The sequence below is a fragment of the Felis catus genome, chromosome B2 (genome assembly GCF_018350175.1).
Source record: "Felis catus isolate Fca126 chromosome B2, F.catus_Fca126_mat1.0, whole genome shotgun sequence".
NCBI lineage: Eukaryota > Metazoa > Chordata > Mammalia > Carnivora > Felidae > Felis > Felis catus.
In genome coordinates, this window is record NC_058372.1 from 30,890,328 (window position 1) to 30,911,926 (window position 21,599).

The 21,599-nt window shown below is 52.6% G+C and overlaps 3 protein-coding genes and 1 long non-coding RNA gene across 12 annotated transcripts; 2 read left to right on the forward strand and 2 right to left on the reverse strand.

Moving 5' to 3' along the window:
• Window positions 1–687: 687 nt before the first annotated feature.
• PPT2 (palmitoyl-protein thioesterase 2) lies at window positions 688–8,726 on the forward strand. The gene is made up of 9 exons (XM_019830396.3): window positions 688–1,528; window positions 2,460–2,653; window positions 2,906–3,059; window positions 3,521–3,616; window positions 3,705–3,812; window positions 4,568–4,651; window positions 4,768–4,852; window positions 7,678–7,732; window positions 7,906–8,726. Exons 1-9 carry the CDS (start codon window positions 1,519–1,521, stop codon window positions 8,047–8,049), a joined length of 930 nt encoding a protein of 309 aa, XP_019685955.1. The 5' UTR covers window positions 688–1,518; the 3' UTR covers window positions 8,050–8,726.
• Window positions 1,063–2,320, reverse strand: LOC105260570. Its single transcript, XR_890323.3, has 2 exons — window positions 2,113–2,320; window positions 1,063–1,707 (listed from the first exon to the last, which is right to left on the reverse strand). It is a non-coding gene; the product is annotated as an uncharacterized LOC105260570 (long non-coding RNA).
• EGFL8 (EGF like domain multiple 8) lies at window positions 7,687–12,429 on the forward strand. 6 transcript variants are annotated; one of them, XM_045057315.1, is made up of 10 exons: window positions 7,714–7,732; window positions 9,661–9,741; window positions 10,234–10,360; window positions 10,572–10,694; window positions 10,797–10,906; window positions 11,005–11,100; window positions 11,208–11,378; window positions 11,452–11,531; window positions 11,614–11,767; window positions 12,037–12,429. In XM_045057315.1, the coding sequence occupies exons 3-10, from the start codon at window positions 10,260–10,262 to the stop codon at window positions 12,120–12,122; spliced, it is 921 nt and encodes a 306-aa protein (XP_044913250.1). In that variant the 5' UTR covers window positions 7,714–7,732; window positions 9,661–9,741; window positions 10,234–10,259; the 3' UTR covers window positions 12,123–12,429. The 6 variants fall into 6 exon arrangements, with proteins under 6 accessions (XP_044913253.1, XP_044913250.1, XP_044913251.1 ...); XM_045057318.1 differs by lacking the exon at window positions 9,661–9,741 and having other exon boundaries at window positions 7,687–7,732; XM_045057316.1 differs by lacking the exon at window positions 7,714–7,732 and having other exon boundaries at window positions 8,873–9,783.
• AGPAT1 (1-acylglycerol-3-phosphate O-acyltransferase 1) lies at window positions 12,349–21,405 on the reverse strand. Of its 4 annotated transcripts, none has more exons than XM_023253761.2 (7): window positions 21,196–21,405; window positions 15,356–15,564; window positions 15,005–15,138; window positions 14,536–14,711; window positions 14,304–14,399; window positions 14,106–14,178; window positions 12,349–13,591 (listed from the first exon to the last, which is right to left on the reverse strand). In XM_023253761.2, exons 2-7 carry the CDS (start codon window positions 15,553–15,555, stop codon window positions 13,407–13,409), a joined length of 864 nt encoding a protein of 287 aa, XP_023109529.1. In that variant the 5' UTR covers window positions 15,556–15,564; window positions 21,196–21,405; the 3' UTR covers window positions 12,349–13,406. The 4 variants fall into 4 exon arrangements, with proteins under 4 accessions (XP_023109529.1, XP_044913255.1, XP_003986013.1 ...); XM_045057320.1 differs by lacking the exon at window positions 21,196–21,405 and adding an exon at window positions 20,856–20,879; XM_003985964.5 differs by lacking the exon at window positions 21,196–21,405 and adding an exon at window positions 19,400–19,664.
• Window positions 21,406–21,599: the final 194 nt, after the last annotated feature.

Genomic DNA, 21,599 nt, shown 5'->3' on the forward strand with positions numbered 1-21,599 from the left:
AGAGTTTCCGAGGTACCCTCACTAGGTCTCTCCTCCTCTCACCCCGGCATTCAGGCCCCCAGTTTGGGCTCCCTTGGAGTTGTCATGGAAACAGGGAGGCAAGCAAGACCAGGCAAGGCGGGTGGGACTAAGGGAAGGAGGGAGTGGGGGGGGGGGGGGGAGGAGGGAGAACTCTCTAGAGTCTTCCCCTCCAAGACTGGCTACAGTGATTATACTGTGGGAGGAAGTGAGCAGGTGCTCGGTGGATTCAATACCCCAGTCCCCACCGGATCTGGTTCACCCTAGTCAGATGTCCCCCTCCTCAGCTTCCCTCAGAGTCCCTGCAAGTTCTCAGGACCTTCTCCCCAATGCTTGGCCTTAGCTGCCCTCACTTTAAGAAAGATAACTGCGGGAGAGAGAACTGCAGAGTTGAGACCCGCGATGACCTGAAAGAGTTCCCAGGGTTATGGTCTGGGTGAATTGCAGGTAAAATGGGGGGCTTGGGTCTAGAGTATTTCCAGGGGAGTAGGACCTGCGGTTAGGGGGGATGGGGGTGGGAGAAGGACAGAGAGTAAGTTTGGGGGATAATATATGCTCTTTCCCCACTTGATTATCGGGCTTCTTAGAGTTCCTGGGCCCCTCAGTGTTCAGATCCATTTTTTAAAATTCCACCCATCCACCCACCACCTCTGCCAAGACGCAACGCCACCTCCTGAGTCGACGGGAGTGCGAGGTTCAGGGCACAGCAGTAATTGCAGTCTTTTATTTGTTCATTGTATCTTGGGGACACGTATATGGGGAGGGGAGGTGAAGACAGGCCGTCTACCGAGACTTACAGGAGTTGGGCTTTTTGCAAAAACGCAGTCGGGGACCCTCCCCTACCTCCACCTTCAGATTAGTACTGCCCAACCCCCACCCGAGGCAGTCGCCCTCCCGGGCTGTGTCCTCGCCCTCGCGTCCAAGTGGAGCCTACAGAGCTCCAGACATTTAGGTCACGGCCCCAAGCTGGTTGTTCCAGTTTCCAAGGCGTTTGCCTGAGCCCCCGACCCCCCACTGCCACCCCATCCTCACACTACACAACTCTGGGGCACAGATTGGTTTTATTGAGAGACTTTAGACCGGGAAAGACCTTGTGAACAGGAGGGATTCAGACAAGCTTCGAAATCCTTTTCTCAACGGAAGCGTCTTTCAATGCTAAGCAAAAGCCCACCTAGGTATCGGGTAGGGATCAAGGCGGAGTTGCGGGACGTCTGGAGCTCGGAAGTCTGGAAGGGGTTCGAAGGTCTGCGTCGGGAGCCGCACACAGGAACTCCCGGCTAAGGGCCGATTGTGGGGGTCTCTCAAGTTGAAAGACTGGTGGAAACCACGCACGCGTGAGTCAGCGCTGCCCCAGGGGCCCTCCGCCCCTTGGAGGTGGGTCGTGTACCAGGAGTGGAGTAGAGTAGGCCAGGAGAAACTGGGCCAGGCTGCACTTTTAGCTCGAGGGGCCTCGAGGACTCTTCGCGTCTCTGGAGACAAGGGCACTACACGCACTTCATAATGAAGAGTTGTAAGACGCTGACCTGGGGCCTGCCGGCAGGCGGGTGGGGATGGGGAGGGGTCCGCTTGGGCTGGCTTCAGCCCTGATCCGGTGGCCTGAGACGAAATGCGGAGGACTGCCTTTCCGCAGCGCCCTCCCACCTCCCGCGGGGGCAGGGGAACTTCACGTTCCGCAGCGGAGCCGGACGCCTGAATTGGGAAGTGGGGCGAATCGAGACCAGGAATTCGGACCCTGGTGTCGCTGGTGCCTGGCAGGGCCAGAACTGGCCTTCTCATGATTCCCAGGATTTGTTTGATGCTTCTTCCTCTCCCCACCAGTCTAAAATGGATCGCTCTGTCTTTTTCCTCCCCCCGCTCGCGGAGTGCAGTGGAATGTTCCATTGCCCCTCCAGTCCTGGGCCTGCGTTACAGGGGACGCGGGCACGGTTGCCAGGGAAAGCCCCGGACGTGACGGCGAAGCGCGACCCCTAGCAGCCTCCCCTCTCCCATCCGTCATTCCCCTGCGCGAGCTCTCTTTACACCCTTCCCCTCCCCCCACCTTGCGGGTTCCAGTCTAGGGAGAAGTAAACAGCTGGCGGAGCCAGGCTCACGGACCTAGGCCAGGTGGGAGCTTGCATTCTCCAGAAGCCTGCGCTGCTGCTCGGGGGTCTTTCTTGCAAAACCCAGGGTCGTGCATGGCTGGGATGATGCATTAAGAAGATCCTCGGCCTAGGGACCGAGTCCCCGTAGAGTTGGGGGCGGGGCTTCGGGTGCGCGTCCGTGCGTCAATGTGTAGGGGTGTGTGTTTCCCCACAACCTTGAAGTAAGTTAAAAGTAGGCTGTTTTGTGACCTGAACCTAGTGTGAGCACGGGCGGGGAGGGGGATCTTGATGCCAGGCGTCTGCTTCGAGGGGAGGGTGTGTTGTCATCTCTCTCACAGGCCCTCATCGCCCCCTTCTCAGGCGGGAGCATGCTGGGGCTCAGGGGGCTGCGGCTGCCCCCGGCGGGGATCCTGCTCCTGTTGCCGTTCCTGCCGCTGCTGCTGCTGCCCGCAGCCCCCGCGCCCCATCGCGCTCCCTACAAGCCGGTCATCGTGGTGCACGGGCTCTTTGACAGCTCGTACAGCTTCCGCCACCTGCTGGAATATATCAACGAGGTCTGGTAGGGGACACCCTGTTGTGGGGCGTTGGAGGCGTCTGTAGTGGCTGGGGAAAGAGAATGGGGAACCGAAAGTTGCCATTCTGGGCCTGCTCAGTTCCTGGAGGAGCTGGTGCTGGCGTTGGGAGATCGGGGGATGAGATTCCTGGTTCTAGCAGGGCACAATTAGGCATGTGGACACTGCCCAGGGGGGCGGTGTGGAGGGGCTCCACAGTCCATCCCCTGTTGCAGCATTGCCCCCTTCCCACAGACACACCCCGGGACTGTGGTGACAGTGCTCGATCTCTTCGATGGGAGAGAGAGCTTGCGACCCTTGTGGGAACAGGTGCAAGGGTTCGGAGAGGCTGTGGCCCCCATCATGGCAAAGGCCCCTCAAGGGGTGCATCTCATCTGCTACTCGCAGGGTAGGCGCCCTCCCCCTCCCAACTCCTAAGCCCTCTCTGAGGCTTGATCTTTATCTGAGGGACACATTCTAGTGTCCCCTTTTCTGAACCACATTCTTCCAGCCCTGGTACCTGAGCCCTACTTTTCTGACTTCCTTCAGCACTTGGGTCTTATCTCTGTGTCCTGAGTGGGAGGGAGGCTCCCTGCACTGCTGTCTCCTTTTGCCATTACCCATGGTTCTTGGAAATAAGGGATAATGGGGAAGTAAAAAACACCCTACAGTTAGAGTCAGAAGACCCAGAATCTAATCTGGCTCTGTCACTTACATGATGTATATAGCCTTTTGCCACAGGGTGTGCCTGTTTTCTCTGGGCCTCAGTCTCCTTATGTACATTGTGGTGGGTGGAGGGGGGTGCCTAGTGGAGAGGTTGTTGGCCTGGCTGTCCCTGAGTCCCTGTCCAATGTGGTGTTCTGCCTCCAGGGGGCCTGGTGTGCCGGGCACTGCTCTCTGTCATGGATGAGCACAATGTGGATTCTTTCATCTCTCTCTCCTCTCCACAAATGGGACAGTATGGAGGTGAGCGGGGATCGTAAGGTCAAAGGGGGCCCCGAGTTTTGAGGACACAAAGGTTTGGGGCCACTTGATACTGCTGTTCTCTTGCCAGATACAGACTATTTGAAGTGGCTCTTCCCTACCTCCATGAGGTCTAACCTCTATCGGATCTGCTATAGCCCCTGGGGCCAGGAATTCTCCATCTGCAACTACTGGCACGGTGAGTAGGGGATGCCAAACGGGACTCCATGAGAGGGCACCCTGGAGGGTAGGGCCAGCTGCTCCCACCTGTACCATAACCAACAGCAGTGATGATGAAGATAACTTCATGTAATGAGCACTTACTGTGTGGACAGTCGCTGTTCAGAATGCTTTATGTGTGTTACCTTATCACCTCAGAGTATAGTCTCGTGCAGAGATCACAAGCCAGATAGTACATATTTTTGGTTTTGCAGGCCATTTGGTCTCTGTCGCAAATACAATTCTGCCACAGTAGTTTGAAAGCAACCATACACCATATGTAAATGCATGTATCTGTGTTCCAAAAAACTTTATTTATACAGGTAAGCAGTGGGCTGGGTTTGGCCCATGGTCCATAGTTTGCAAACACCTAGTGTAGTTTTTAAGACCATGGATGCTGGGTCCAGACTACTTGTGTTTGAAGCTTGACCTTGTCGGGTGACTGTGGACAAGTTACTTAACCTTACTGTGGCTGTTTTCCTTACCTGTAAAATAATAATCTAGTATCTACCCTATAGGTGGTTGTGAAGATTGAATAAATTAACAAATGTAATGTACTTTGAACAGTATCTGACATAGTAAGTGCTGGACAAAGGTGTTTGGTATCGTGTTTACAATTATTATTATTGTTGATACTATTCACCTTACCTGCTATTGTAGTCTCCTGGTCGTTTTTTCAGACTCTGATCTTGCTTCTTTTCCCTGCTTCTCTTTCTAACTGCTGTTTGTACCTAGACCCCCACCATGATGACTTGTACCTCAACGCCAGCAGCTTTCTGGCCCTGATCAATGGGGAAAGAGATCATCCCAATGCCACTGGTGAGACTCCAGGCTCCTTCCTGGGTCCCGTTTTCTGCTCCAACCCCCTGTGTTTCCCTCTCCAACCTGGCCTGACTCCTGTGACTGACTCAGGCTCTTTTCTTCCCACCCTTCAGCATGGAGGAAGAACTTTCTTCGTGTGGGCCGCCTGGTGCTGATTGGGGGCCCTGATGATGGTGTTATTACCCCCTGGCAGTCCAGGTAATATGGGACTGTGTGGCCCAAAGATTGGCTAAGGATACCCCTTAGCCCCCAACAATTAATCTCCTGCCTGAAACTGGCCTGTACCTCCCACTGGTCAGCTAATGCTCCCATCCTCCATATATCCTGTCACTCAACAACAAAACCTGGGAGTCATTCCTCAATGCCTTGTATCTAGCCCGTCAGACTCTACTTCCCCTCCATCCCTAAACCCCTGCTTTGTAAAAACTTTTAACTTTGAAATAATTATAGATTCATAGGAAGTTGCAAAGATAGTTTAGAGAGGTCCTACATAGGTATCTTTTGCCCGGTTCCCCCAGTGATTGCATCCTATGTAACTACAGCACAGTATCAAAACCAGGAAATCGTCATTGGTAGGATGTGTGTGTATAATTCCATGCCACGTTTCCTTCCACCTCTTTTATATACCTGGACTTTTGTAATAGCCTCCAGCCTTATCTCCTCCATCCGATTCCTCAGGAAAATCTATGGCTCCATTGTGCTATGTGTGGGCCTCTGCTGCAATTCATCATGAGTGATCTGAAATGTCACCTAAGCTCCTTTAGTCATTCAACAAATATTTATTGAGCACTGTATATATGCCCAGGCCCTGTTCTGGGCCATTGGGATGCAGCGGTAAATGAAAGAGAAGTCCCCACTCTTACGTAGTTTAAGGTCTAGTGTGGGAGACAGAAAAATAGATGCAAATATGTATGTCAGGTGGTGATGAGACAGGCAGGGGAAGGGATTAGAGGGTGACTGGACCCTATGTCAGATAGTAGCCAGATAAGTCCTGGAAGACTTGTCATGGGAGTAGAAACTTAAGGAAGTGAGGGAAGGAGCTGTCCAACAATCTGGGGGAGAAAAACGACTCAGGGAAAAGGAGTGGCACCTACAGAGGTCCTGGGGCTGGTGTGAGGAATAGGGTCGCCAGTGTGGCTAGAGCCCAGGGAGCTGGGAAGAGGGTGGGAGAGGAGATGAAAGAGGTAGCAGGGAGCCAGAAATATTGACCCTTTGTAGGGCAAAGTAAGGCCCTTGTTTTTTATTTTTGTTTTTTCCTAAAATTTACAGAACATAAAATTTACCATTTTAAGTGTGCAGTGCAGCGGCAATGAAGCACATTGGCATTCTTGTGTAACCATCACCACCATCCATATTCAGAACTTTTTTTTTCTTCCCAAACTGAAACTCCATAGCCATTAAACAAGAACTCCCCATCTCTGCCTCCCCCCAGCTCCTGGCAACCATGGCCCTTGATTTTTTAATCTGAGTGAGATGAAAAAGGCATTGGAGGGTTTTAAGTGAAGGAGTCCTGTTCCTTATAGTAGCAAGGGTTGGGATTTATTCTATCTCATTTTACATCTATGACCCTCTGAAGATTGTAATAGCTCACAGTTATATAGTACCTTTTATGTCCCAAGGCACAATTCTAAGTACTTTTCAAATAAATCTCCTTTAATCTTCCTTTGACATATAAGGAGACAGGGTTCATGGTAATTACTATTATCCTCGTTTAACATGTAAGGAAACTTAGGTGCAAGGAGCTTAAATAACTTGTCTCCATTCATAGAGTTAGTAACTGGTGAAGTCAGGCTATCTAACTTAACCAGGGTGTTTCACTTCCTCTCTGAAAAGGAAGTATTCTTAAGTAGGACAAAGAGGATAAGTAATATGCTCAACCACATACATTTGGGAGTGTGTGGTAGAGCTGGAGTTCACATCCAGGTCTGTGTGCCCCTACTGCTCTCCTATACCTGATGAAATCCAGCCCCTCCATGTGGTCTTCAGGCCCCCAACCCAGCTCCCCCATGTGCCCAGCTGGGCCTCACCTCTGTACCTTTGCTCCTGCTCTTCTGTTTGCTGGGGGATCAGCCTTCCCTAGTGGAGAGTACCTCACTGGGAAGGCTTTGTTGGTGCTCTAAAACCAGCGAGGTGGTCTTTTTTTGTTCCCATTGTCCCTTGGACTTAGCACTATTAACGTTTGTTGTTCATGGTCAGTGCCCACTCACTGCCCATGCCAATTAAATATTACTTTTCAAAATTTTAAGACCTTTTTATTTTGAAATAACTTCATACTTAATAAGTTGCTTAAGTATTACAAAACAATTGTGTGTACTCTTCACCCAGATTTTCTAAAGGTTACCATTTTGCCATGTTTATGTCCTCATTCTTTCTTCCCTCTAAATATGTATACGGGGGTATAGGTGTGTTTGTGAACCATTTGAGAGTAGGTTGTAGACATGATGTCTCTTTACTCCTAAAACTTCAGTGTGTCAGTGTCTGTTTTGTGTATACTTCTCTTTACATATCCACAATATAATTATCAAAGTCAGGAAGTTAACATCAATAAGATACTCTATAGACCTTATTCAAATATTTTCCAGTTGTCCTCATAGGGGAAAAAAAAATGCAGTGCAAGATCTAACCTGGGATCATGTGTTGCATTTACTTGTCCGTGTCTCTTTAGTCTCTCTCTCTCTCTCTCTCTCTCTCTTTTTTTCCCCCTAGGATATTTCCTCTGTCTTCGTCCATTACATTGATATTTTTGAACTATTTTGTAGAATGTCCCTCAGTTTGGGTTTGTTGGCGGTTTCCTCATGATTAGATTCAGGTTTGCATTTTTGATGGGACTCTGTAGAAGCAACGCTGTAGCCTCTGTGTCACCTTGTGAGGTACATGATATCCACTTGAATATTGTGAGTGTCTTCCTTGCTGCCTATCTCCCAATAGGCCATGAGTTCCGGAGGTCCCTCCCCTAGCCTACCTTGATTTTCTCCCGCTCTCCTGATAACCTCCTCCCCTACCCGCCCTCAATCTCTTTGTAGCTTCTTTGGTTTCTATGATGCAAATGAGACGGTCTTGGAGATGGAGGAGCAACCGGTGAGCCCCCTGGGATGACTTCCCCTTTCTTCTGGCACAGCCCCACCTCAGTCTGTAGCCCTCCCTGCCACTGACCCCTTGAGCTGAAGGGTTCACCCTGTGGGGAGGGGACCTGGGACACCAGGAGGAGCTCACTTTGTTTCTCCTTTTATGACTCTTTGCCCACCTTGAAGGTTTATCTGCGGGATTCTTTTGGGTTGAAGACTCTCTTGGCTCGGGGAGCCATAGTGAGGTGTCCGATGGCTGGGATCTCCCATACGGCCTGGCACTCCAACCGTACCCTTTATGAGACCTGCATTGAACCTTGGCTCTCCTGAGGATGTCCTCAGGGATCCCTCAGGAACTTCCCAGCCCAGAGACCAAGCGGTGGCCTTGGAAAGCAGATGTCAGCTCCGGTGTGCCTGCAACCACCCCATTGCTCCCACACTGCCCCCACCAACCAGGGCTCCCAGGACTCCCTTCCTGTGCTCCTCTGTAGATGACAAATCCTGGTCTCCCCCCACCTCATGTTTGGGGTTTGCTCCATGCTCTCTCACTCTCCCGAGGCCGAGGCCGAGGTCGGGAAGAGAGAAACCAGGTTTTTATCTCGTGGCTGCTCCTGCTGCTGTGGCTGCTCTGTCTCTGGCTGTATAGGAGAACCCAGCCCCTGCCCACTACAGGGGTCTCCTTCTAGGCCACTCAGGACATTTTTAGCTCCTGTTCTCCCCATGTTCCCTTTTCCCTTTTTCTCAGCCCTCCCAACTCCCAGGAAGGACTACCCATGAGAGTGGGGTTCTGAGGCTCCCCTATGGGGACAGTTCCGTTCTTGAAATGTCAGTGTTGGGGAATATCTATGGCCTGTGAGGCCCATCTCAGGTTTGGGGATCCCCCAGTCCCTCTGTTCAGTGTTGGGGTACCCCCTGGGAGCCTAGTGTCTTTGAGGCCCCAGCCCCTTTTAGCTACCATTGAATGGGTGTTAACCCTGTATTTATGGAAATAAAAGTCCATTTCCTCAGTGTGGTTTGGCTCCTTTCCAGGTGAGGGGGACCTGGCTCCCCAAGGAGGGTGGGGATGGAGAGCCTGAGGTCTGGGTGCCCGGATGCCTGGTGTGGGGTGGGACCCCCTTGGTGTTTCCGCTCTCTAAATGCCCATTCTGTGTGGGTTCCTGATTCTCTGTGGGTTCTTTCCTGCAGAGGACAATTCTCTTCCTGTTCCAGCCTAAGCCTGGGGGGCTGAGCCCAGGGCTTCAGTGGTTTGTGCCCTAGCCTCATGGGTGGAATGCGTCTGCCACCCCCAGGCTAGACGAGGGGGCTAAGGGTCAGGGTGGGCATTTGTTGCACCCCTTTTCGACCTTTGTAGGCCTGAGTTGGGTGAGGGGCTGGACAATGAGCCTCCTCTTCCCTAAAAGAAGGAATTTTGGTGGAGACAATAGGGCCCTGTCTGCTCTGGTATGGGGGGCGGTGGCTGACTCAACTCTGCCCCCCACCCCCAGGCCCTAACAAATGTCATCATCAAATGGGGGCAATTTCCCCTTAGTGCCATGGGCTTCCCACCCACCCCCCTTGTCCCTTTGTGACGATTTGCCCTCCTTTCTTTCCTCATTGAATCTTGCCTCTTCTCCCATGACCTGACCCTGCTTTTCTCTGCCAGCTCTCTCTCCCTGTTCCTCAGTTCTCCCCGAGTCTGTGTTGGGTTGAGGGGTGTGTCAAGAGCCAGGGGTACTGGTGGTGTTACAGAGCTGGTAGCCTCTGCTGATCTGGGGAGTCCAGAAATAAGGGGGTTCGAAGAGTTTGGAATTTACTTCTAGGGGGCCCTTTGCTGGGGTGGTGGTGAAGGTAGTGGGACTTAGACCCCATGGAGCTGATCAAGCAGGAGCTGTGAAGGAGGCTTGTGGGAGGGGGCAGGGATGGGAGGATTCTGTCTGGCCCAGCCCCTCCTCTCCTTTCCAGCCTGCCCAACCCGCCCACCAGTCTGAGCTGCTGTTGCTGAGGCTGGTCTGCTGGAAGTCTCCGGGAGAGAGGGAAAGACAGGTGGGGAGACAGTGTCAACGGGGAATGAGCCTTAGCGTGAGTGTGAGTTGGGGAGTGTGGTAGGAGTGAGGGTGTGGGTATGTGGGGTAGTAGGAATGTGTTTAAGGTGCAGTTTCCAGGTGCATGGGTTTGTGTGCAGGGTGTGAGGGGGTGTAATGGTGAATATCTGAGACTTTGAAGGTAGAAAAATTAAGATAGAAGAGGGTTGTTACAGATAGGAAGGTTATGGGCAGAGTGTGTGTGTAGAGAAGATGGAGGGAGTGTGTTGGGGTGTGCAATTGCATGATGCATGCTTGGACCATGCTGTGCTGGATGAAGGGGTCGTGTTAAATGTACACGCAGGTGTAGACAATCCTGGTGGCTAGTGCAAATGTGTACAAGTGAACGTACTAACTCCCTTAGAGGGCACTAGCAGACTGCTTTTGGAGGGGCTGGAGCTGGAAAAGTTATGGGAGAGGGGAATGGCCTCCATTAACCTCTTCTTGCCTGCAGCCTGCAGTTTGGAGTCAAGGAGAATCATGGGGTCCAGGGATGAACCGTGCAGTCTCTTAGGCGGACTCTCATTCCTCCTGCTACTGATGTCAGTCCAGGGGGCCAAGGGTGGATCCCTCAAAGAGAGGTGATGACAGGGGGGCGGGTCCAGGGGTGAGGTCTTCAGAAAACCTGCTGGGGGTGGGGCGTCAACAGGTGACAAAACCATGAGGTTTAGAATGGGGGTGAGGTGGTCACCTCCAGGGAGGACAGGGCCTTAGTGGAGACTTAAGGGAAATGGGACTCCTGACCGCTCCCAGGTCACTGAATGTGTCTTACCTTCTCTGGCATGGGTGCAGCCAGGGGGTCTGCTCCAGGCAGATGCTCGTGGTCCCCCTCCATTACAACGAGTCCTACAGCCAACCAGTGTATAAGCCCTACCTGACCGTGTGTGATGGAAGACGCATCTGCAGCACCTACAGGTGAGGGATAGGGAGGCTGGACTCTGGAGTCTTTCAAGAAGAAATTCAAGAACCCAGACCAAAACCCATAAAGCAATGTTCAGAGCCGGGTCTATGTTCCAGGACCACATACCGTGTGGCGTGGAGGGAGGTGAGGAGGGAGGTGCCGCAGACCCACGTCGTGTGCTGCCAGGGCTGGAAGAAGCGGCATCCAGGGGCCCTCACCTGTGATGGTGAGACTGGGTCTTCCCAGGCCTGGGGTCAGGGTGCCCCGCAGGGCTGGGGAGGCAGGCAGTGGGTCTGGTTTTGAACCACCCTTCTGTGCCCACAGCCATTTGTGCCAAGCCGTGTCAGAACCGAGGCGTCTGCGTTAGGCCAGAGCAGTGCGAGTGCGCCCCAGGCTGGGGTGGGAAGCACTGTCATGTGGGTGAGTCAGCTCGCCCTGCACCCCCATACAGTGGCACCAGGACCTCATACCTTTGGGGTGCCAGCTCGCTCCCACCCTTCAGCCCCCATCTTCTCTCCCATAATTAGACGTGGATGAATGTAGGACTGGTGTTGCCCTCTGCTCGCACCGTTGCCTCAATACCGCAGGCAGCTTCACTTGTGGCTGTCCTCAAGGCCTGGTGCTGGGTCTGGACAGGCGCACCTGCACAGAGGGCGCCCCGGAGCCCCCAACTGGTGCCAACATCCTCAGTGTGGCAGGTGAGTGGGAGCATGGGTGGCAGTGAGGGCCTGCACTCAACTGGGCAGTGGGTCATGCCCTCTTTTGTCCCAGTTCGGGAAGCAGAACAAGATGAGCATGCCCTGAGACAGGAGATTTGGGAGCTTCAAGGGCGCCTGGAGCGGCTGGAGCAGGTGAATGTTGGTGCCTGGGTCCAACCCCTCTTGGCAGGGTGTGCTCCACCCCCAACACTCTGAAGCATCTCTTCCTTTGTAGTGGGCAGGTCAGGCCGGGGCCTGGGTTCGAGCCATGCTGCCCATGCCACCTGAAGAGCTACAGCCGGAACAGGTGGCAGAGCTATGGGGCCGCGGCGACAGGATCGAGTCTCTCAGCGACCAAGTGCTGCTGCTGGAGGAGAGGCTAGGTGCCTGTAAGTCCTCATGCCCTTCTCTGCTTGAATCCCCATCCCCATTAGCTGCCCCCAGCTCTCCCGGACACCCTTCCCTGGTTCACTTTTCTCTTTTCCCCAAACCCTTCCCCAACACTCAGTCTCCGCATACTGTCCTCAGATACCCATATTTCACCCCTTCTTCTGGTACCCTGTCCCCAGTCCACTTATTGCTGGGTGAGAGTGTCTCCAGTGCCCTGGCAGCCCCAGAAGTCCACAGCCAATGTGTCTGCCTCCTTGTCATTTACCAGGCTCCTGTGAGGACAACAGCCTGGGCCCAGGCCTCAATCTCAATCGGCGGCCAATAAGGAACCCCTCCAGAGCCCCTGCCCCCTAATTTATACAGAAATTGGCCCCACTAATCCTCTGGGATTGGCCAGCTGGGGAAGCGAAGATAAGGTTATCTGCCACTAAGGAGCAATGAGTGACGGAAACTTACGAGAGCTGAAGGAAGGGGGAAAGATGGGTGCCTTGGGCCCACCCCTGAGTCTTTTGGCTGGGGGAGGTGGCCTAGGCGAGAACCACTTCAATGCCTTAACAAATGCAGCCAGAAAGTGCCCAGATCTCTCTCTCTCTCTCTCAATCTTTATTCTCAGGTTTCTTGCTGTTATCCAGATAATTAATAAAAACCACACAAAACTGGGTCCCACCCTCTCTTTTTGCTCCCAGCCCACCTTCCCAGTTGTGGGCACAGGTCTGGGGTGGGAGGCAGGAGTGGCTAATGCCACAGGGAGGAAATGAAAACTGGCTCAGAGAGGGGAAGCCTCAAAAGAAAGAGAAATAAATTAAAAGCCCTCCCATCCCCTCCAGCCAGGGTTCAGTTCCTTTCCCCAACTTCCCAGGGAGCAGAAGTGAGTGCAGCACCTAATGTCTGCCTCTTCCCCTTGTGTCTGGTTAGAATGGTACAGCCGGGCTGCAGGGGACTGGGTTGGGGCCAGGACCACTGAAGAACTGTACCACAGGGATGGGGGGAAGCAGAAATGTGGAGACCAAACTGGCATCTAGGAGTATGCTCACCCCTGGGCACCTGGGTATGGGCAGGATGAAACCTCTGAGTGAGAAGAGTCCAGCCTCCACTGATAGGAGGCTCCATGGGAGGGAGGGTGAGGGTGCTGAGGACTGTTCCCAGGATAAGCCAGGAATGTTCCAGGCATTGCTTCCAGCCACAGTGTGAGGAGTCCTCACAAACGGATAAGTCCACTGAATCCATGGACTTGTGGTAGGGTATTGTTCCATAGAATGGATGAGTCCACTGGCCAATGTGGGGTGGAGAGGGAGAGAAGATCACAAAAGAAGAGGGTCCCCTGGGGAAAGGATGGTGTGTTCCCACCCTTGTGTAGGTGAGCCACTGGAGATGAGGGGGAGGCAACCGTCCCAAAGACAAGATGGCACAGGAGGTGGGTGGGGGTCAGAGTGGAGACTGCACCGAGGCAAGAGAGTCCATGGGGGGAGCTGGGAAGGGACAAGGAGCGGTGCTATATCCACATTCACTTCAGAAATTGAAGATTCCAAAGAGGAGAACAGTGGGGAGAGGAGAAACAAGGAAGTGGGCTTGGCCCTGCTTCAGGGCCCACTGGGTTGGTAGGTGTGGGAGGAACATGGGGGTAGATGGGAAGGGAGCTCAGAGCCGGGCGTCGCCCACCCCTCCAGGCTTCTTCAGACAGTCACCACCGCCCCGGCCATCAGTGGAGATTTCCCGGAAAACGGTGAGCATGGAGTGCCGGACTCTGTCAGCCAGAGCTGGGACGTCATCTGGTGTCAGCCCTTCTGTGGGCACTGGGGGCAGCACCCGTACCTGACATCGCCCTGGGAGGGGGTGAGCACCATCATGGGCTGTCTACCTAGGCCTTTGCTCACAGGCAGGGCCCAGTTCCTGAGCTCTCCTATTACTCCCTCCCCAACCTTTCAGTTCTCTTCCCCCTACCCTGGACAATTGCCCCTCTGCTTGCCAGCTGCTATCTGTTTTAAGGCCCTCTTGCACAAAACCTTCCCAGTCCGGACACCTCCTTAGCACTCTTCCAGCCCCCATCATCTAGGATTAACTTTCACTGCCAAGTGTTATTACAGCTTTGCACACACAGGTCTTATCTTTCCCTCTGGGCAGTAATGGCCCCTGTTGGAGGGATCAAGTGTTACCCATGTAGCAGGGTATGGTGGGCGCTTAATAAATATTTATTAGTTGATGTGGGGTCACTGGATGATCCTTTGGACATCTCAGTTCTGACACTGACCAATCCTCCTGTCTCATGGGGATGTCTACCCTCTCTCTCCCATGGCCTTTCTAGCCACCCCCAGCCCTAGATCTACTCAGAGCCCTCACCCGAAGTGAAGCGACGCTCCTTCTTGCAATAGAAGTCTTGATAGGAGGACATGACTATGGGGACAATGGGAACCTGGGGAAAGGGAAAAGCAAACAGCCCACAGTTCCCTTCCAAGACCCCCATGACAAACCTCTGCCAAGAAAGAAAAGAATGGTGGAAGCTGGGGGCTCAGTAGCAGAGGGGGAAATAGTAATTACCTGGGCCTGTACTGCAAGGTGGAAGGCGCCACGTTTGAAGGGCAGCATGGAGCCATTGTGGTTTCTCGTGCCCTCTGGAAAAACCCAGACCCGCACCTGAGGAAGACAGAGGTCAAGAAGACATACACAGAGGGGTCCGAAAACGGTCATGAGGCTGTAATGGACCTTTGAGGGCCGCTGGCCCTGCTCTACTCCCCAGTGTTGCCACCCCCCTTTGCCACAGGGGACTCACGTCCTGGGTGAGCAGGGTCTGGGCAACTTCAGACATGACACTGATGGCATCCCCAGTGCGCTTCCGGTCGATGAAGATGACTCCTGCCAGCCAGCAGGCCAGTCCAGCAGAGCCAGCCCACAGCAGCTCACGCTTGGCAATGGGCACACAGCGGCCTGGCAGTACCTCCATCATCCCTAAGGCAAAGGTCGGGGGTGGGAGTGAAGATCAGGGTAGAGGTAAAGTGTCATGGGAAACAGGCCATCCCCCACATTCTTAAGGACGGAGAGGGGGGAGAGGGGGCGGGAAGCCCTGAGGAGGATGGGGTGATTAAGTACATATTAGCCTACTTATGAGGGTAAGAAGGACTGGGGGAAAGGGAAAGGGAGCAATGTCCAGACGAAGGGGAGTTGCGGACCCCTAGCGGAAGAGATTCTGGGGAAAGGGGAAGGGCATAACTGGGGGAGGTATGCCCTACGAGGGGTCTCACCAAGCAGGTCGAGTGAGCTCTGGTGGTTGGAGACCACGACGTAGGGCTGTGAGGGAGGGAAGTGGTGGGCCCCACGCACCTCCACTCGGATCCCATATAGGTATTTGATGTGGAGCAGCATCAGACGCAAGATCCTGTGGGGTCACGGCAAGGGGTTCCAGCAGGACCCACTGATATCCATCAGCACGCCTCACCCGCCCCCCGCCACTGCCTTTCTGGGCATCTGCAGTTCTCTCTCCTTCCTTGTCCCTGGGCCCTCTCCATCTTCCTTACACATCCCACAACCTCCCCACCCACTGCTCACTTCGGACTCTTAGGTTCTCTCATCACCCAAAACCCCTTGGCCCTCACTTCATGTTCTCAACGTTGCGTCCTCGCACAGCACACACAGGGATGGCGAGCACCGCCAGGAAGAGGATCCAGCCATTGTAGAAGGCCATCTTGAAGAAGTATTTGGCACTGGGGCTGCAGAACCACAGGGTGGGCAGCAGGAAGAGCAGCAGCAGGAAGAGCAGCAGCAGCACAGGCCATATCCCCGGCCACAACTCCATTCTGGCCACCTGCAGGGGACAGGCAAGAGACAGTGGGCCTCGTTCCCGGAGGGGAGTGGGACGGGCAAGGCACAGAAGGCACGGTTTGGGGAGCTAGGAGGACAAGGGCCAGAGACACAGGATGGGGTCAGGGCTCCCATCAAAACCTGCCCAGACAGCCTCTCTAGGATGGGGGTGGTGGGAACAGGAGCTCGGGACTGCTCACCCAGCCCTCTCTCAGAAGCCTCCAGAAATATTCACAAAGACAAGAGACATGACACATGAACACCCACAACCCACAGACATGTGATAATAGGACAACAATAACAATAACAAACACTTGTAGCTGGTAAGGGTCTTAGGATGGTCTATACCTGTCTAATACAGTAGCCACCAGCCACATATGGCTACTGGAAATGTGGCCTAGTTTGAACTGAATTGTGCTGGAAGTGTAAAATATGTATCAGATTTCAGACTTTGAATGAAAAACAGAATGTCAAATATCCCATTAATAATCTTTTGTATTGAATACATTTTGAAATCAACCTTTCTGGATATTGAATTCAATAGAATATATTATTAAAATTAATTCCACCTTGTTACTTTTTACGTTTTGATGTATCTTCCAGAAAATTAAAAATTACACCGTGGCTTTTATTATATATCTGTTGGATTAGGGTTGATCTATAGACTATGTTAACCTTAAATATGAACCACATAATTTACATTTTTCGGAGATAGGCCCAGAGAGGTTAAAGAACTTACCTGTGGTGATATGGCTCCTAAGAGGCATTTCCTAGTTGAAACCTAAGTGGCTTGTGTTCCTAACCACAGTTATGCTGCGGCCAGTATGTATGCACACAGGTGGACACACAGCAGACAGCAAATACAGTGAAAGGCACAAAACACCCACAGACATTCTCAAGGGCAGACTGGCAAGAATAAAGGCTCTGTCACTAACAAAAACACAAACACACAGTCATACGAAGACTGACCCACTGACACACACATGCAAACTTACAATCACACCCAGTAACAGATAAAGGAAAGTAAATGCATAACTAGAAAAATCCCTCTCCACCAAGGTGTCCAACCTCCCTCCCCTTCCTGTTTCCAGATAAACCCATGGACATACCAGGAGTTGCTGCCTCTATCAATCCTGCCTCCGCAGGCAGGCAAACAAACCCTTACTCCTCCTTCTTTCCCTTCCAGGGACACCGGAGGCGACCTGGTCAGGCAGGTATATAATATGTTAAGGCCTGACCAAATGAAAGAAAGAGGGGAGAGAGTAAAAGCGACTCACACCATCTGCCCTGGGAGAGGAAAGAGTTGAGGAGGAAGAGGTGCAGGCACACAGAACCTGCCTTTTAGGTTCTTCCTCCTTCCTCCACTCTGTCCTACTGCTGGGGGCAGGGTCACAAGTCACAAAAAGGTGTTCAGGCAAATACCTGTCACTTTCAGCAAGGCTACAGTCACTGTCTTCTAATGACAGGAAGGACTGTGTTCAAAGGTAAAGGCCATTGCCAACCAGTGAAGGTTCAGAAGCAATAGAGGAAACAGGAGACTTTGCCAACTCTAAAGCTGTAGGCCTTGATTTGCTCTATCCCACTGCCCTTGTAAGTCTGGACCAGCATTTCTCTCCCCTGGACTATTTGCAACAGGTTCCTAACTCTGCTCCTCCAATTCGTCATCCACATGGCAACCACAGAGATTTTTCTGTAACACAAATCTGAGCATTTCTCCGTCTTCTAAAAGGCCCTTTCGACAAGTTGACTTCTGCTTACATCTTTGGCCACATGCCCACAAGAGTCCTTTTTGCTCCAAATTGATTTACTTCAGTTCTTCAGACACGCCATGATCTTTCATGCTTCTGTGCTGTGAACAGGCTGGTCCCTTTGGCTGGAATGCCCTTCTGCCTTTCACTTGCCTGACCCAGCTCAGCGTCACACTTTGGAAGTCTTTTTGAACCCCTCCTGGCCTGAGTTTTCATTACACTTTTATCTTGATCACTGGTTCTCAAAGTGTAGAAATACATATTCTTGGACCTCACCCCAGATCTCCTGAATCAAATTCTGGGCCTTAGGCCCAAGAATAGGTATTTTAACTCCCCCAAGTGAGGGACAGCCCTCCAAGTGAGTCTGATGTGCACATCAGTTTGAGAACCACTGATCTTGACACCACAGTGTAAGTAACTGCTCATTTTTGTTTCCTTCCCCAGTCTGTAAGCAGCCTGAGGGCAGGAACTCTGTCATTTCCCCAATACCCAGGACAGAAGGAGGAGATAGTGCTCAATAAACATGCTGAACAGATTATAAAGCTGTATACATAGCCTGTCATAATTAATGACAGAGCCGATCATGAATCAGATAGCTACACTCTTGAGGACTATTAACTATGAAAAGAAAAGTCATCAATAAAGCAATGAACACAACAAAAAGCCTAACGGTAACCTACTGTGAATATACACATACGCTATATGGTCACACTGAGGGAGGCAACAACAATCAAGATGGTACATCCCATCTCACACAAAAGAGAAACATACAGAATGGGGATTAACATGCCACCAGGGAAAGATGCTGCTGTCATCAAATACATGCCAACAGTGCAAAAAGAGTGAGGGACAGATAATGTGCACAGCAGGGTTGACCTGAGGCATGCATTGAGCTCCATGAACACAGACTGTACACAGCCACGAGAGAGATAATGTATGTGAAAAGACATAGACCAGGAAGGTCAGCAAGGTAAGGCATATGGGAATGGTTCTCTGGGGACATGGAGGCCCAGTTACCTTTCTCTCTAGTACGTGACATTAAGTGACCCTCTCCGGAGCAGAAATGTCAGAAGATTTATAAGCACTGTGAAGTGCCATATGGGTTAATGGGAATATGACTCACAAAATATACTGTCAATAAAAGTATTAAATAAATAGAATGTGTAACCAGAAGCACACATGCTGCGGTCATGTCACATCAGCGTATCATGCGAAGGAGCATGCGTATGTGCGGTGTAAACCATGACTGGGAAAACATACAGCAAACAGGCCAATCCGATCACATCATGAGTGTGCACTAGTGAACTAAACCACAGGATATCACACATGAAGACTTGCATACGACAGGATCATGGACATAACATACGAACCAAAACAAGGAAGGTATAACCTTTACACGCAAAAAGTAAACACGCAAAAGCATAAAATGTGCAAGAAACATGAAACCACATAATAGATGCAATATATAAAAACTCACACATTTGAACAATGTCAAGACTGGACATGAGATATGGACATAAGATATGAGAATGGGCAATTCTGATGGAAAATAACACATCATCTCTCCACAGTCCATGGATAGCATAGGGAGAAGCTAGCCGCACATAAGCCATTAAACATGTCAAAGGCACACAGATTCAGTGTAGAAAACATGGCCCCCCACAAAGCATCTGTGTGTCAGTAAGGATCTAGCCCAGTGTGGATGGCCACTGAGAAAGGTCCTGTGCCTAGATGGAAACAGAGGTGTCTGAGGGCATTCCTAGGAAGCAAATTCTGCTGGGGGAAGGAGGGCAATAAACCGCCTTCTCCCGGCCACAACCCCCCAAGAGTCATGTGGGGCCAAAGGGCAGGAAAAGGAATTGGGGAAGGTGTCGGGAATTCCCTCTTCAGGGCCCTGTCCACACCCCCATCCCAAATTCGCAGGGTCTCCGCCGTGTCTCTTCCATCCTTCCTCCCTCTCAGGGCCCCTCTCCTTTCCCCAGCAACCCTCTCCCCAGTCCGCCTCCCAGACCCAATCTCTCCCCCATCCCCTCCTCCAAGTCCCTCTCGGCACCCTCCTCCCGCCTCCTCCCATCCCATTCCCGCCCCCACCTCAGTGGGGTGGGGGGCCCGGGGGGCTGGCCCCCTCCCCAGCCAGGCTGCGGCAGCGGTGGTGGCGGGTGGCTGTCTCTGCCTCGGTCGGGGTGTCGGTGCCAAGGGGGCGACAGGATTTGGGGGTGTCCTAGCCCCGGCCGATGGAGGGGAGGTGAGAGTGGGAGGCTGGGCCCATTGCGGTAGGAATGGTGGGGGGGTTGTCCCCCCAGCTCCCTCCCTCCCTCCCTTCCTGCTGTCTCTCTGAGGGCTGGGGCTGCTGTTGCCGCTATCCCCCCCCTACCCCTCCCCAACGCCTGCCGGTTTCCGGGGCTGGCCAGGAAGTAGAGGGCGGTGATGGGCGGCCTGTTTTGCCAATCGACTCCCAGGGACCCACGCATCTTTTCGCCGCATCGACCAGTGGGCTCTTGGTAGCTCCGCCCCGCGAGCGCTCCGCTGGGCTCTGCCTCCGCCTCTGGCCTTCTCTGGCTCCAGCTGCATCCTTTTTTTCCTCCAATTCCCTTTCAGCACACACGGCTTGTGTGTCCCTTGGTGCTGTATTCCTTCCTTTGCCCATTCCTTCTTCATCAGGTCTCCTCTTCCTGGAAATTTCACTGGGTTTCTTCCTTTCTCCTTAACTCCCTTATCCGCTGTTTATTCCCTCCAACTCTTCTCCAAAAACCTCTTTCCTGTCCCCCATTCATTTCCAGGTAGTTTCAAGCACCTACTAAATGCCAAGCACTGAGTTCTTCACCTGTCTTCTCTCAAGGGCCCCATCTCACCTCACCTGGCCCTCCAGCTCTCTACCGGTTCTCTTTGACCTTTGCTCTCCCCCACCCCTTCCCGCATTAGCTCCCAGCATCCCGGCTCCCTCTTCCAGACGCCTCTCTGGTCTTTAAAGAGAAGGGATACTTACTTTCAGGCCCTCTCCCTGCCCCTGTCCTCCCATGCTCTTTATTTAACCTCAGTACTTTTTCTTTTCTAGTTCCTTCCTATCCGTCTCCCTAGTCACTGAGGCGGTGTGAGACAGCCTCCCTCCCCAACAGAGTCTGGGTGCATCTTTTCTTCCAATGAAAACTGGGTATTAGGGTTGCTTTAAAAAAAAATGAGAAAGAATGCTAGATTACTCTGGGATGAGCATGCCTCCTTAATTTTGTAGCCATGTATCTGTTCCCTCTCCAGCCCTCGATCTCCTCTTTCCCATACTTCCACATCCCTTTACCAGGATCATCCATCACTCCTCTCCTTGTTTCCACCTCTCTGTAACTTTTTTCCTGAACCTTGACAGGCCTCCGGTACTTTAACCTCCCCCGCCCTCCTCTAGGGAACTCCCAACTTCTCACCGTGCCTCACTTGAGTCACGTGGGACCTTTTATCTGGGTGTTGCTGTACTGCCCTCAGCCTGTGTCTGTCCCCGCTGCCAGACACACCTTCGCCCTGAGGATGCAAAGAACACTGGGAGTGGGAAGGCTGTTACCTAGTTCTGCTCCTTGGGCCACAGTGAGGGTCACTGACTGTAGAAAAGACCCAAACTCGTACAATATGCCCAAGCTCTGAAGCACCTTGCCCATGTGCCAGGGGTCCAACCCTGGAGGAAGACCCCAGTTCTGCGGGACACGTTATAGGACGGAAGGGGCGGGCCTAACCTCATTCCGCCTCGGGTCGCCCGAAAAGGGGCGTGCCTTGCCCCCTCGGTACCCACTCACAAAGAGGGTTTAAAACCTGCTTTTAAGGTTTAAAACGGGAGTCGAGGTTAACTCTGTCATACTGTGTCACATTAAAAAGGTGTGGGCCTTTAGTTCTGTTCTGCAAATCACCTAAGGAGGAGCGGGCTGAGTCCTCCAGCCGAGGGAGATGGGCTAACACCAGCTCCGCAAATATGTGTTCGCACAATCCAAACGTCGAGCTGATCCCAGTTCTGCTCCCTTCTTCACTAAAAGGGAGGGGCGAAGCCAAGCTCTGCTCTCTACGTCACCGAAGGAGGCCGGAGCCATTTTGAACCCTGAGACCCTAGTACTTGCTCTCTTGCCGAGCTCTTCGCCGTCTTTTCCGATCTCGGCCAATCAGAGGTGAGAGAAACGGCCCAATCAGCCTGGAGAGACCACAGCCGGAGGCCCCGGATGAGGCCGAGCCAAAGTCTTTGAACCTCAAACCCCGCCAATCGTAGAGCAGTCACCATGGCGACAAGCTAGAGGTGAAGGGGTGGGACCAGAGAAGGTTT